This window comes from Ochotona curzoniae, unplaced genomic scaffold (genome assembly GCF_017591425.1).
Source record: "Ochotona curzoniae isolate NIBS_2020 unplaced genomic scaffold, NIBS_Ocur_1.0 contig_291, whole genome shotgun sequence".
NCBI lineage: Eukaryota > Metazoa > Chordata > Mammalia > Lagomorpha > Ochotonidae > Ochotona > Ochotona curzoniae.
Window position 1 is genome coordinate 4020921 of NW_024465649.1, and position 14800 is coordinate 4035720.

At 42.5% G+C, this 14800-nt stretch overlaps 1 protein-coding gene across 2 annotated transcripts in view; it reads right to left on the minus strand.

Annotated features, from left to right (window-relative positions):
* ALG6 (ALG6 alpha-1,3-glucosyltransferase) overlaps nucleotides 1-14800 on the minus strand; it is a 48724-nt gene that overhangs the window by 10648 nt on the left and 23276 nt on the right. For both annotated transcript variants that reach the window (XM_040978430.1, XM_040978429.1), the window contains 5 exons: nucleotides 14246-14334; nucleotides 10086-10168; nucleotides 9057-9121; nucleotides 2072-2257; nucleotides 1052-1187 (listed from right to left, as the gene is read on the minus strand). In XM_040978430.1, the coding sequence (XP_040834364.1) occupies nucleotides 1052-1187; nucleotides 2072-2257; nucleotides 9057-9121; nucleotides 10086-10168; nucleotides 14246-14334 (559 nt within the window). The remainder of the gene's footprint in view (nucleotides 1-1051; nucleotides 1188-2071; nucleotides 2258-9056; nucleotides 9122-10085; nucleotides 10169-14245; nucleotides 14335-14800) is intronic.

A 14800-nucleotide genomic window follows, 5' to 3' on the forward strand; every position in this document is an offset into this window, starting at 1 on the left:
ATGTGTATAATTACTATGATAAATGAGACTTGTGAAATGGAACATAACACAAATAATCAGGCACTTTATGTGGAAAATTATACTTTTCTTTATACTGGTGTTTAAAGGTTAAGTGTCACATAAAGCAGCAGCTCTGAGCAGTTTCCAAATCACAGCTCTGCCATGTCCTCGTCACGTGAATCCCAGTTTTCTTATCTGTAAAGTGGGAATAACAGCTACTTCAAAGCTACTATAAGGATCAAATACAATTACAGGGACATGTGTGGTACCTGGTAGGTGGTGGTGAAGATAACAGTGATTGATATTGTACATATCACCCCCACCAGTCCACACTCACACTCGCCTGTTCCTTCACGATAGATTCCTCCCTTAATTTCTTTCAACTTGCAGTTCTATAAACCTATAAACCCACTGAACAATTATGGAAATTAATACACTCAAAAAATTTGAAAAATAGATTTTCTTTTAAGAAAGAAATGCTATTCAAAACTAAATTACTGTAAATATATTGTCTTTAACTTTATTAAAGGCCTTTTGCAGAAAAAAACTGGTTTAATTTCATGACTAAATTTAAGTGGTCAAATTATTCTTGCAATAAAAGTTTAACAAGAGTGATTAAATTACCATTAAATGAAATGAGAGATTCTCATTAAAAATTACTGTGAGTGAAGGTTTTATCTCTCATAAGGAATTATAAGATCTTTCTGAAGCAAACATGATTATTAGTTTAACAAATAATTTCCTAAGCCAAAAATTACAGAGCTGTTAGCTTGCTAGCTACATCTTTTCATGCTTTGTTTCACATTGGACACTATTTATTTCATTAGCAAAATGGGTAACTGAATTATGGATCTGATGATGGCATAAATATTACCGATTCATGTAATGTACTAGTTAGTGCCAGCTGGCTCACACACTGGATAAGATAGCTGGCAAGACTGCAGGGGAAACAGCTGACATTCCTAATCCTTCTGGGTTGTAGCCAGAAGATCCCCAAAGGTCACAGCAGAGGGGAAGTCACAAGAAATGAGAGGAAATTTTCAGAACTCACCTCAAACAGACCCCGATCCACTGGGAAGAGTCTCCTGAGAACCTGCAGGGTCTGCTCCTTGTCTGTGAAGAATGGCAGCCAACAGAAGATGAAGGCAGCGGCGACTGTACATGCCAGCTTAACAAGCAGCACAAACCTACAACACAGGCACGAGAGTTAGACAGGGCACAGTCACTGAGCCCGAGAAATCCACCGAAAGCTCCTGGGATACAACAAAAGCCACCAACACAGGCTCAAGAGCAGAGCCTGCTCAAATCAGAGTTGAAAACTGCACAATTAAGAGGTGTGCTTCTCCACCCAAAAGGCTGCTCTCATTCTCCTAGTTAACATGTAACCTAGATGCCATTTCTGGGGGAATAAGGGCATGCAGCCATGATGAGAAACATCAAATGGGGACATGGTTCTAAAAGTGTCTAGCATAATAAGCTCTAAAGTGATAAAAATCCTGCAGCAATGCTCTAATATGCAAATTCACATTACTTCCAATAAATGAACACTGATCAAAATATTTCTTTAGTTGGGAAGATTTAAAATACAGGAGTATGGAATGTGATTAATCTCTCTGTTCCCACTTAGCCATAACCAACTCATTTATAGGACAATACTAATAGATAAAGTGAGAGACGGCCTCTTTCTAGGCAAGTATGACACACACATTCTCTTCAGTAAATCTTTGAATTCTGGAATTTAAAAAGTACTACTACTAATAATGAAGGCAGTGGACAACCGGCCTGGCAGCCAAGATCCCTGTCTCCCACATCAGGTGCCCGGGTTCCATTCCCGATTGCGCGTGCTGTGGCTCCAGGTTCCCACCAAGCAGGCCCTGAGAGGTGGCAGTGACGGCTCCAGTAATCTGGTTCCTGCCCCCATGAGGGTAACCTGGGCTGAGTTCCCCGCTCCGGGCTCTGCCCCAGCCCAGCTCTCATGCTGCTGGGCATCTGGAGAGTGAACCGACTGAGAGGGGCTTGCTCACACTCACTCACTCACTGCCACTTCCAAACAAAGAAAAAGGTTACTCACCCTTTTCCTTTGAGGCCTTTTTTAAAACACTTGCCAAGTAGAAAGCAAAAAAATGGCAAGGAATGGTAAAGCTCCATCTGCTTATAATTTAAAGCTAAGCAAAATGCCAGTGACCCTAACAGGTCCCAGTCATGACACACTCCGAGAACACCCCACAAAGCAAAGCCAAGACTCACAGAATTATACATGTGCCCGTGTCAAGGAAATTACTGCAAAAATTAAAACAAACCCTACATGCTACAGAGCATATTCCTTAAGATGTTTAAGAAGAAATATTAAAATAATTAGCAAATGTGAGGCTCTATGTAATAGTTTCAAATATATTAAATCTGCTGAGCAGCAAGTGATCTGTTTCGGCTTAAAAGAGCAATATGGGGCCATTGCGGTAGCATAGTAAGCTAATCCTCCTTTTGGGAAGCTAGTGCCCCTTATGAGCACTGGGTCCCATATGAGCATATGTCGTAACTGCTCCAATTCTAATCCAGCTCCCTGCTAATGGCCTAGGAAAACAGCAAAAGATGGCCTGAGTGCTTGGGCCCTTGCACCCACACAGAAGACTCAGAAGAGGCTCCTGGCTCCTTGCTTCAGACCAAGCCAGCTCCAGCTGTTGTGGCCATTTGGGAAGTAAACCAACGGAAGGAAAATCTGTTTCTCTTCCTCTCTCTGTAACTCTGCATTTCAAATCTTAAAATATAATTTAAACAAATTAAAACTGCAGGCAGGCATTTGGCACAGCAGTCAGGATGCTGCTTAAAATGCCAGTATCCCATGTCTCAATATCTGGCTTCTCACTCCGGGTTCCTGCTAATCAGCAGACTTGGAGGCAATGGTAATGACCCAACAGCTTGGATCGCTGCACCCATACAGAAGATAACTAAATTAGTTCCAAGCTCCTAGCTTTGGCGTCAGTCAGCACTCGCTCTTGTGGCCATATGAGAAGTAAGCTAGTAAATAGGAGCTCTCTATAAATTTTAAATAAATAATAAAAATGTTTTAAAAGTTAATGATCTCGGGCCCAGCGCGGTTGCGCAAGTGGTTAAGGTCCTCGCCTTGCATGCCCGGGATCCCATATAGGCGCCGGTTCTAATCCCAGCGGCCCCGTCTTCCCATCCAGCTCCCTGCCTATGGCCCAGGAAAGCAGTCCAGAACAACGCAAAGCTTTGGGACCCTGCACCCACGTGGGAGACCCGGAAGAGGCTCCTGGCTTCAGATCGGCATAGCATCGGCTGTTGCGCTCACTTGGGGAGTGAATCGTGGGACGGAAGATCTTCCTCTCTGTCTCTCCTCTCTGTATATCCGCCTTTCCAATAAAAATAAAATAAATCTTAAAAAAAAAGCTAATGATCTCATCCTTCCTCTAAAATTATTATATTCCTTGTACCAGTACTAAAGATGTTTAAATAGTAATTAACACTGTAAAAATTTTTTTTATTTTTATTGGAAAGCCAGATTTACAGAGAGAAGGAGAGACAGAGAGAAAGATCTTTCGTCCACTGGCTCAATCCCCAAGTGGCTGCAAAGGCTGGAACTGAGCCGATCCAAAACCAGGAATCAGGAGCTTGTTCTGGGTCTCCCACATGGGTGCAGGGTCTCAAGACTTTGGGCCGTCCTCCGCTTCTTTTCCGGGCCACAAGCTGGGGACTGGATGGGAAGTGGAGCAGCCGGGATATGAACCAGTGCCCATATGGGATTCCAGTGCATTCAAGGCAAGGTCTTTAATTAACAGGCTACCACACCAGGCCCAAAATTCAATTTTCTTTTCAAACAGGTAGGCTAGGCACTCACATTTACATCCTCTCCTTCCTGAGAACCCTTTAAAATGATAAGGAACTGAAAAAGTCTTAAATTGCACAGCCATAATGAGAACATAATGCTGGATCATGCTAATGACTTTAACACAGTTCCAGAAGACAGAAGTAGGAAGAAACAAAACAGGATGCAAGAAGCCACAGCACGGGGTGGACAACTCAGGGACACCAGGGACCAATCCACAGAACCTGGGTACGCAAGAAGCCACAGCACAGGGTGGACCACTCAGGGACACCAGGGACCAATCCATAGAACCTGGGTACGCAAGAAGCCACAGCACGGGGTGGACAACTCAGGGACACCAGGGACCAATCCATAGAACCTGGGTACGCAAGAAGCCATCGCATGGGGTGGACCACTCAGGGACACCAGGGACCCAATCCACAGAACCTGGGTGCGCAAGAAGCCACAGCACAGGGTGGACAACTCAGGGACACCAGGGACCAATCCATAGAACCTGGGTGCGCAAGAAGCCAGGCAAGCCAAGTATCACGTCAGAAAGAAAACAAAGGGACTGAGGGAAGATGCCTGGACTGGAAAGTCAGACCTCACCCTAGTCCTGTGCAAAGAGGATCTGGCCCTGACTTCTCCTATGCAACTAAAAAAGAAACAGTTCCTCCAACAAATGGAAGCAACTGCGCAGGGCAGCCAGTACAGAGGGGAGCACTGTAGCACACAGCGCTGCACCTGTGAACATTTAAGGACGCCAAATGTGGAGGCCAACTCCTCGCCCACTGACCCCATGCAGGGGACGCTCACATTCTTCTTTTCCCTTTTTTTTTTTTTTTCTAATTACCTACTTATCTGAAAGATTCACAGGGAGAGAGAGAAACAGAGACAGATTTTCCATCCACTGGCTCACTCCCCAGATGGCAGCAACAGCCAGCGTTGCGCCAGGCCAGCACCAGGAGCCTGAAGCCCTACCTGGGATCTGGGTCTCCCATATGGGTAGCACGGGCCCCAACACTTATGCCATTTTCTTCTGCTTTCCCGGACACATTATCAAGAAAGCCACCTCCTGCAATACTTTTTTCTTTAAAGATCTGAGGAAAATGCTTTTGCCACCTGGGACCACTCGTCTGCCACCGCCACAAGTGTGTTGGGGGAAGAGGGTGTTTATTTGCCAGGGGATGAGTCACTGAGAGCTTCTTTGACATACATAAAATGATTTCTGTAGCTTCCATGGACTGAGCCATTACACCAGCAGGTAATTGAGGAAGTTGAGACAGGGTAGACCAGAAGGAGAAATTGGGAGGTCCTCCCTAAGTCAAGCCAAAGTACCCACACACATGCTCAAGAGCTGGGGCCAGGCCAACACAACTAGGTCACAGCTGGTACTCACAAGAGCAGTGTCTGGGAGCAGGTCTGTCAGGGTTGCCTTCACTAGGCTATAACACAAACCAGTAAAAATCCAGCATGTGGGTGGGCCACACTGGGTTGGCCACAGCACTTGCCAGCCTATGTAAGAACTGGGGCCAGAAGTGGATCTGGTACGTGATTTTTGAGAACACCCCGTTGCCTACTTATCTGAAAGAATCACAGGGAGAGAGAGACAGACAGAAACAGAGACAGCACTGCCTGTGCCAGAATCGAGCTGGGAGTAGGGTGGGCTAGGCTGCAGCACCTGCAGGCAAAAGCTGGGAGTGGGGGTAGGTTGGGCCACTCTAAGCTGCAGCACCCACTGAGTGCTAGGGCTGGGAGCAGGCCACACTCTACTGTACCACAGCCACAGCAGAACACATGAGAACTGGAACTAGGGATGGGCTTGGTAAGGAATCTTTGGGGACATCACTGCTAGGTTGCAGCGCCAATGACACACAAGAGAGCCAGGGCTGGGAGCGGGCAGGGCATAACCAGACCACCACCTGCTGGCTCATGCAAGAATCAAGGCTGGGGGAGAGCATAAGTAAAGGTTCATATGAGTTGCCCCAGCTAGCCCAAAACCATTGCACACAAAAATGAGCTAAAGGTGGGCTAGGCTGAACTAGGCTGCAGCACCCACCAATTCACATAAGAGCCAGGGCTGGGGCAGAACTGACCAGGCAGCTGTACATCCAGGTACCTGCATTGGCTGGTGCAGCAGGCAGATTAAGCAAAACCCTGCACCAACTGAGATACATGACAGCAAGGTCTGAAGACATCCCAGGTGAGGTTTCTTAGGAGCTTCCCTACTAGACCACTACATGCAGTCCCCAATCTCAGGGAAAATCATACAGACAAGTAGTCTAATCGTGGAGTACACTGCAGGACTGGGCCATCTCAGTTGCTGATCCACATACAAGAATGGAGAGCCTATCCAGATGAACACAAAAGACAAGACAGCCAGCTCAAGACTTCAAATACCTCATCAAAAGATGCAAGCAAGGACAGTTTGAATGATACTTGGGGCCAGGCTCTAGATAAGGCACCCAGGTCTGTGGGCACACTGAGGTAGACAAGAACAACCAATAGGTCTTAGAATTTCACACCTCTGGTGTAATGAAGTCAACGAATTCTCAAATCAAGACCACTCAAGTAACACCCCTGGAATATTTTTCCCCACACCAGGGCCTCCGAATACCTTTGCCTCCCCGGGCACTGATACAATACTGTGACCGCAGAGAGCAGCATACTTGCTCCCCCACCCCACTGTGGATGCAGAAAGGAAAACTGAAACATTTATCTCACCCACCTTCTCTCCCCATCCATCCATCCTTATGGACATCAGAGGCCCACATGGGTCTATAATCCCATCATCTTTGTAGTAATTAATTCAAAACTTAGAAAATAGAAACTAAAAAACATGGATAGACCTATGCAGTGAACAAAATAATGATACAGAACCTTTATGCTGAAACAAATCCTTAAGAAATTCAGAGTTCAAAAGATAAATAATAACAGTAACAAATACCTATATAATGATTATCTCCGAAGAACTGCTTTAAGTGGTTTACAAATATTAATCCATTGCATTTTTGAGAGAAGCCTGTATAGTAAGGGATAATATCCCTCATATGAGTGAGCAAAGAAAAGTACATAATGGCTTTTGTAAATGTGTTCACGGGCTGGTGTTGTGGTGTAGCAAAATAAGCCTCTGCCTGCATTGCTGGCATCCCATATGGACGCCTGGAAAGCAACTGAAGATGGCCCAAGTGTCAGGGCCCTTGCAACCACATGGGAAACTCAAAGCAAAATAATTACAAATCTAACAAGTAATTTAATAATTAAACCTACATAAAATGGCCAAGTAGAACACTATTAATAACTATGACCAGAGAACTTACGACTTTTCAAAAATGCCTTTTAGTTTAGTAATTTTCGTAAGCCAGCTTAAATTTAGATGTACAGGACCAGCAGTGACACAGCAGTGGAGCTGTCATCTGCAATGCCAGCATCACACTCCTGGCATTCGAATCCTAGCTACTCCAGGTCTAGTCCAGGTTCCTGCTAATGCGCCTGGGAAAGCAGCAACAGATGACCCAAGTACCTGGGTCCCTGGACCCACATGCAAGACCCAGAAGAAACTCGGGCTCCTGGCTTTGGGGAGTGAACCAGTGGATCCTGATTACAGCATATCCTCTCCTCTTTCAAATAAATTTTTTAAAAAGCTTTTAAAGAATAAAATACATCCCAGGGCAGGTGTTTGGCTCAGCAGTTAAAGACACCAGCATCCCACATCAGAATACTTGTGTTCAAATACTGGCTGTGGCTGTCCTGGCAGGCAGCGGTGACAGCTCAGGCATTCAGGTTCCTGCTACGAGTGATATGGAGAGCTAGATTATGGTCCTGGGTCCCAGCTTCGGCACCAACCAGACCAGCCAATGCAGAATTTGACAGAACAGACAAGCAGTCGGGAACTTGCCTACACTCTTCCTCTTTCCCTTTCTTTCTCTCTCTCTCTTCTCAAAGATATAGTTTTTTGATGTGACCTCACAAAGTGATTTCATAATCCCAAAAGATTTCAAAGTTGACTTCAAACACAGAGGTGACACCACTGTGAATCTGCCAGAATGGCTAAAATGAAAAAGACAACTGGTAAAAACGGGGACCAAATGAAACTTCTACAGCACACCTACGAACGAGTTCACTGATACACCTTTCTTGAAAACAACCCAAGATCAGGAACGGCACTGTGGAGCACCATGCTAAACAAAGCATGACACACATGCATCCCATACTGGAGCACCAGTTCAAATCCCAGATGCTCCACCTCCAATCCAGTGCCCTGCTAATGTGCCTGGGAAAGCAGCAGAAGACTGACACCCACACGGGAAACACAAGATCGAGCACTGAGCTAATGGCTTTGGCCAACCCCAGCCCTGGCCACTGTGGCCATCTGGGGAGTGAACCAGAGGATGAAAGACTTCTTTCTCTGCCTTTCAAATAAGTAAATTCATTTTTTTTAAATATCTGGTAAATAACTGTTATCACTTCTTTATAATCATTGTTCTCAATATTGCCAGGGCATCTGATAGCCATGGTCCTACAAACAGCACCAACAATGGCAAAACTAAATTGGGTTAAGTGGAGAGATTTAAGAAGATGATAAAAACAACTGTACATTCAACTATTTTCAAATCTTTTGACAGGAACACATATTAATTATAATACAAATGAATAGAAATTTTAAAAATCCTCAATTCAATAATCATATGTTTGCATACTGGTTTCTCCTTTAAGAGGCAGATGATCACAGATATTAAGTTCATCCTTTAAGATTAATTTTGTTGGATATAAACAATGCACACCTAAACAGATTTTAATTATTTGATTTCAGTGCTCCTAATTACCACTATGTTACAGAAAGTTTGTTTTAAATGCACAGATTGTAAGATCGCTCTCCTTTTTCTTCAAATAACATTTACAAAGACAAGAGACACATTTTGCCTTTTGAGAACAAGGGGAACATAACCACACTTGGCACTCTTCTCCCCACTTTCCAGAAAATGCACATCAGCCACCAGCATTTTGTGCCCAAGCCAAACATGTGAAAAAGAGATTGTCCTTTTGATAAATATGTACTTTGTCCTTCAAGTAAAAATTTGATTCAGAAATTCTTCCATATCATTATAAAAATAATTTACAATAGCAAGCATCCTAGCAATAATGGATAACATACAAAGCAAGCCTAGATTTCATAATATCTAAACTGTCATAAGATATAAACTGATTTCATTTCCAGATTAGTAAAGGATACTGAAAATGTCCATGGTCAATAAGAATAAGGCCTGGATACAGCAAGATGCATAACACATTAGCAATCTGTAAAGGAAAATATTTTTAAAAAGTCATGTTACTTCAACTCAAATAGCAGGTAACTGTAGTTTCATTTAACTCGGTAGCTAGCAAACATTCTTCTGACATGATACTTGTTTTTTTTCAAAATACTTATTTTTATCAAACAAGTTTTCACATAGGTCATTCATGATACTCCAGTGAAAAGGAAATGACTGAACAGCATTTGATTCAGGGAGCACCTTCACAAAGCAAAACAACAACACATCAGAGGTTACTCAAACAATATGGCCCATCTAAAATGACCAAGTAGAAACCTATTAATTTAATAACTAAGACCACAGAACATATAACAACTCTTCAAAAATGCCTTTCAATTCACAAACCAGGTTAAAATTCAGATAAGCCAGATAAAAATTCAATTGTGGCACTGGCAGTTGAGCTGCTACTTGCAAAGCCAGCAGCCCAGTCCTGGCCTCGAGTCCTGGCTGCTCTACTTGCAATCCAGCTCCCTACTAAAGTGCCGAGGAAAACACAGAAAAACAGAGAAAGTTCTTGGGGTCTGCCACCCACGTGGGAGAGCAAAAGGGAGCTCCTGTCTCGACGCCTTTATGGTCATTTGGGGGAATGAACCAGCGGATGAATGGTGTCTTTCCTTCTATAACTCTGCCATTCAAATAAATACAAGCAAGATTTAAAAAAAAAAAAATCCAGAATTATGCATTAAGCAATAAATTCAGTAGTATGGATTTCAGCAATGTGTAACTTCTAAAATTTAGTGTATCTTACTATCACTAAAGCATTCATATGATTACCTTAACTCATGCTTCCTACAGGAAAATTAACTGACAGAAAATACACTGTTCCTCATTCTTCTATCTATTCCTTAAGCTTCCTAGTTCCTCATTATCGTATCTATTCCCTGAGCTTCATTAGGGCCTACAAACCAATAATAAAACATTTCAAAATGGTCGGGCTGAAAAGCATATACCTTTTTCTTGGATGAGATTTCTTTTAAACAGCAACAGTACAGCACCACTGCAGGTATGTAAATCAGCAAATCAGCAATTAAAACTAGAAAAACAAGCAAATCACCTTAAGTGTGAGTCCATCTGCACTGACAACAATCCACTCACTCACTCCCCCATCCACCTTAACCAAGTCCATCAGCACAGGACCAGCCTTACAGGGACACATCCTACGTCCTGGTACACCTGACCTCTAACGTTCCCTTCAACTGTGCCTAACTTCATCAAACAAAGTCACACACTTCGAAAATGACATGCACCCAACTTTTTCTCCTTGCTCTAATTCAAGCTTAAAAATCAGAAATACTCAAAAAGAAAGAGAGAGAAACACCTTTTTCTTCAACTGTACAGTCCAAATTTTCTGGAAGAAAGAATAGGAACTAGAATGTAGAAATGCATAAATTTTTTATAATTTTAATAATTACAAACAACATATAAATATTTGCTAATGAATGTATATAAAGAACTTGGAGGCCCAGGAGAGGAGGACACCGAAAAATAAAACTTTGGAGAATCAAGATGGCAGAATAGGGTGAGGACACGTTTAAATATACTAAAAAACATTAGCTAGGGTGAAGCAGAGAGAGCACATTCCAGGAAACAGGAAAGGACAGGCAGACGGCAGAGGGACACCTGGAGACTGATGGACACAAGAAAGCAGCTGAACGGGCTGGTGCTGCAGTGGCCAGACATCCCAGCAGCATTCAGCCAGTGGCAATCTGAACTGCAATGGTGGCCAGAACCCCCCCAAGAACCAAATGGGAAGGAGAGTTCCCCGGGAATTCATGAGGTGAGCCCAAACAACTGCCCGTCCTGCAGGTTTGTTTGATTAGAACAGGAGCAGAGCCAGAGCAGCAGGTCCCAAACAGGGAAACGGGTATGAGGGAACAGGGTGGAATTCACAACCCAAACCTCCAGTAGAGCCGAACAGGGCGCCATCTTGTATAGAGAGGCAAAGGCTATGGGACAAGATTGTGCATGCCCTAAGCTGGGAGCAAATTCATTTTGGGCTCAGTGAATTGCAACGATGTGGCATCCTACAGGTTCTACACAAAACAGGTCAAAGGAGCCCCCAGACGGCCAGCATATCCAGAATTCCAGAAGTGGCACATCAGGTGCCATTTGGTATAGTATAGCAAATGCTTGGAGACTGCAGGGACAATAGTGAGCTGCCCATGCACTGAGTTAGGAGCAAACTCACTGAGCTCAGTGCAGTGTACTAGTCCCACAGAGAAAATAATACCAACTTTGGCATCTTATGACTCAAAATAGGTCTGTGTGGCCCTCAGAGCTGATGGCCAGCAGGTTCCAGCAAGATCAGCGCCAACAACAACCTAGCTATTTAGGACACTTGGTGTCTCCCTAATCCTGGGAACTGCGCAAACCAGGACTGTGAGAAATGTTGTACAGACAACAGTGCAACAACTGCATGGGATCACAGGAGGCAGAGTGCTAAGCCAGGAGCTGGGGCTACGGAGACCATCATGGAAGCGTAACATAAAAGCCCAGATCTGAAATTCGCTAAAGGAAGTGGGACAAGTGACTGCAAATAAAGAGCCATGTACCAACCACAGTAAGTAACATTGAACTACAGACCTGTGGGTGATACAGCTTAGAGACCTGCCCTAAGAAGAATCTTCTAACCAGAAGTAAAATAACCAAGAGCAAAAGAAGAAAGAGGCACAATGAATATTACTGAAGACTGCCCTGCAGAGGAGCATAAGCCTTTGCCAACCTCATAGTTAACTGAGGAATACATTAAGAAAATGGAGGATACAGAATTCAAAACACTTGTTATAAAGCTTCTTACCAAAAACAAGACGCAGATAATTCAGGAGTTCATGGGATTTAAGGAATGTCAAAAAGGAAATAGCAACACTGAAACAAAATCAAGCCGAATTGTCGGAAATATAGGACCCAAGACAATCTATTACTGAAAATTCAGTGGAAATTTTCAGTAATAGATTGAAGGAGGCAGAAGAAAGTCTCAGAACTGGAAGATATTTCTTGTCACAATGAAGAAACAATCAAAAAGCTGGAAGTTGGTTCAAGGTAAAACAAGTATTCAAGAATTAAGAGACACTATTAAAAGGCCAAGAGTAAGAGTTACAAGAGTTACTGAAGGTGCAGAAAGAGAAGCTGGATTTCAAAATGTATTTAAAGAAATAATAAAAGAAAATTTCCCTAATCGGGAGAAAGAACTGGGAAACAACATCCAGGAGGGGTACAGAACTCCCAACAAAGTTGACCAAAAGCAATCTTCACCACGACACATGATCATCATGCTCTGAACATAAGGAAAACATCCTTAAATGCGCTTGTGAAAAAAATCAATTGACATATAGTAGAATGGCAATTAAAGTCACAGTTGATCTCTCACAGCAAACTCTACAAGCCAGAAGAGAATTGAGTGACATCAAACATCACAGATTAGTAGACTAGATTAAAAAACAAAACCCATCTATCTGTTGCCTACAGGAGATATATCTCTCCAACAAAGATCAGTGGAAACTATATCTCATGGATTTTCTTTCTTTTTTTTTTTTTTAGTTTTATCTCTTCAAATCACTTTCTCATTAAATTCTTCAGTGACTCATAGATCACACAGTAGCATCATTTTCTTCAAGAAGGTTTGATTTTCTTTTTCTTTTCTTCAGCAACACACTAGTCATTCAGTAGCATGTTATTTAACTTCATGGTGTTGTTAGTTTCTTTTTTCTTCCTGTTACTGATTTTGTTTTGTGGCTTTTCATTTAAGGGGATGTATAGTAACTGTGTATTAGAGACTATCATATCCAGATGTGAAGATAAAATGCAGTATGTATTTCTACTTGCAAAACAAAGATGGACTCCCAATGAAACTGTTTACTATATCTTGATAATAGGATGTTGGACTCTGCCATTGTCCATGCCTGCAATGATGGACGTACGACAGTTTATGAAGAACTATACTATAGTAATACAGGGAAACTCAGTGAGAGGGGATGGGATTGGGGAGGGGTAAGGGAAATCCCAGAGCCTAAGGAACTATATCATAAAATGATAATAATAATAAAAAGAAGTAAAATTTTAAAATAAATATTAAAAAATACTGTTTTTGCCACAGCTCATAGGTTTTGGTATTTTTGTTTTTATTTTCATTTCCTCAGAATAGTTTCTTTTATTAATTCTTCCCTGACTCACAGATCACACAGTAGCTCATTCTTTCCAAGGTTTTTGTTTTCTTTTTCATCTCTTCGTCGACACTCTGGACATTCAGTGGCACGTTATTTAACTCCTCGGTGTTGTAAAGTTCTTTAACGTTCTTCCTGTTGTTGATTTTGTTTTATGACTTTTCAATTAAGGGGATATATACAGTAACTGTGTAATGGAGATTATCATATCCAGATGTGAGGGTACAATGCAGTACACATCTCTACTTTCAGATCAAAGATGGACTCTGAATGAAACTGTTAAATATAACTTGAAAGGGTCCAGTGCAATAGCATAGTGGTTAAAGTCTTTGCCTTGCATGTGCCTGGATCCCATATGGGCGCCGGTTCTAATCTCGGCAGCCATGCTTCCCACGCAGTTTCATGCGCGTGGCCTGGGAAAGCAGTCGAGGACGGCCCAAAGCCTTAGGACCCTGCACCCGCATGGGAGACCTGGAAGAAGCTCCTGGCTCCTGGCTTCGGATTGGCTCAGCTCCAGCTGTTGCAGCAGCTTGAGGAGTGAACTATTGGATGGAAGATCTTCCTCTCTGTCTCTTCTCCTCTCTGTATATCAGCCTTTCCAATAAAAATAAATAAGTTTATATATATATTTTCATATATATATATATGTATAGCTCATCAATACGAAGCTGGACTCTGCCATTGTCCATATCCACAATGTCACAATACACTTAATTAGCAGAATGATGGACTTCTGGCTGCTAATGAAGGACTATACTGTTGTAATAACACGGGAAAATCAGTGGAGAGGAAGGAATTTGGGGAAGGGGTAAGGGAAATTTCAGTCTATGAAATTGTACCATAAAACATAATTCAAAAAAATTTTTTAAAGAAAAGCAATAAAGTTTTTTACCGGTTTGTATAGAATTCTTAACAACTGAAATTGTACACTCACTACCTACAGCTCTTACCTGTTGCACGCATAAACAGCTTATGTGCTGGACTCTCATATCCACGTGATTTATGGAGTGCAACCCAGTCTGGATTGATGAACTCTGCTCTGCAAATCAAAGCAGATACATCTGCACTTTATTCCTCATTATTTTTGGAATATAAGGACACAGCAGTTTATTTTCCAAAATTATCACTCTTATAGGACAACAGACTCAACGTTTGAGCTTTATTCTTTTTAGTTAACACCATGCAAATGATTAAAGTTGTGAAACTGCATCTGCTTTGCTCATCTTGTAACAAAACCATGTAACTACAAGCCCCAGCTCCACAGCTCCAATGTAATTTGTCACATTTCATTTATTAAACATATACCTTGCAAAGTACAATATGCTAGTATTGATAAAAGAATCATGTCCTTCCTATATAACCTTTTGGCTTTCATTACATTGGCCACCATATACAGCTATTAATCATAAATCCCAGGGCAGCTGTTTGACGCAGCATTAAGATGTTGTTACGGGCCCGGCGCGGTGGCGCAAGTGGTTAAGGTCCTCGCCTAGCACGCCCGGGAT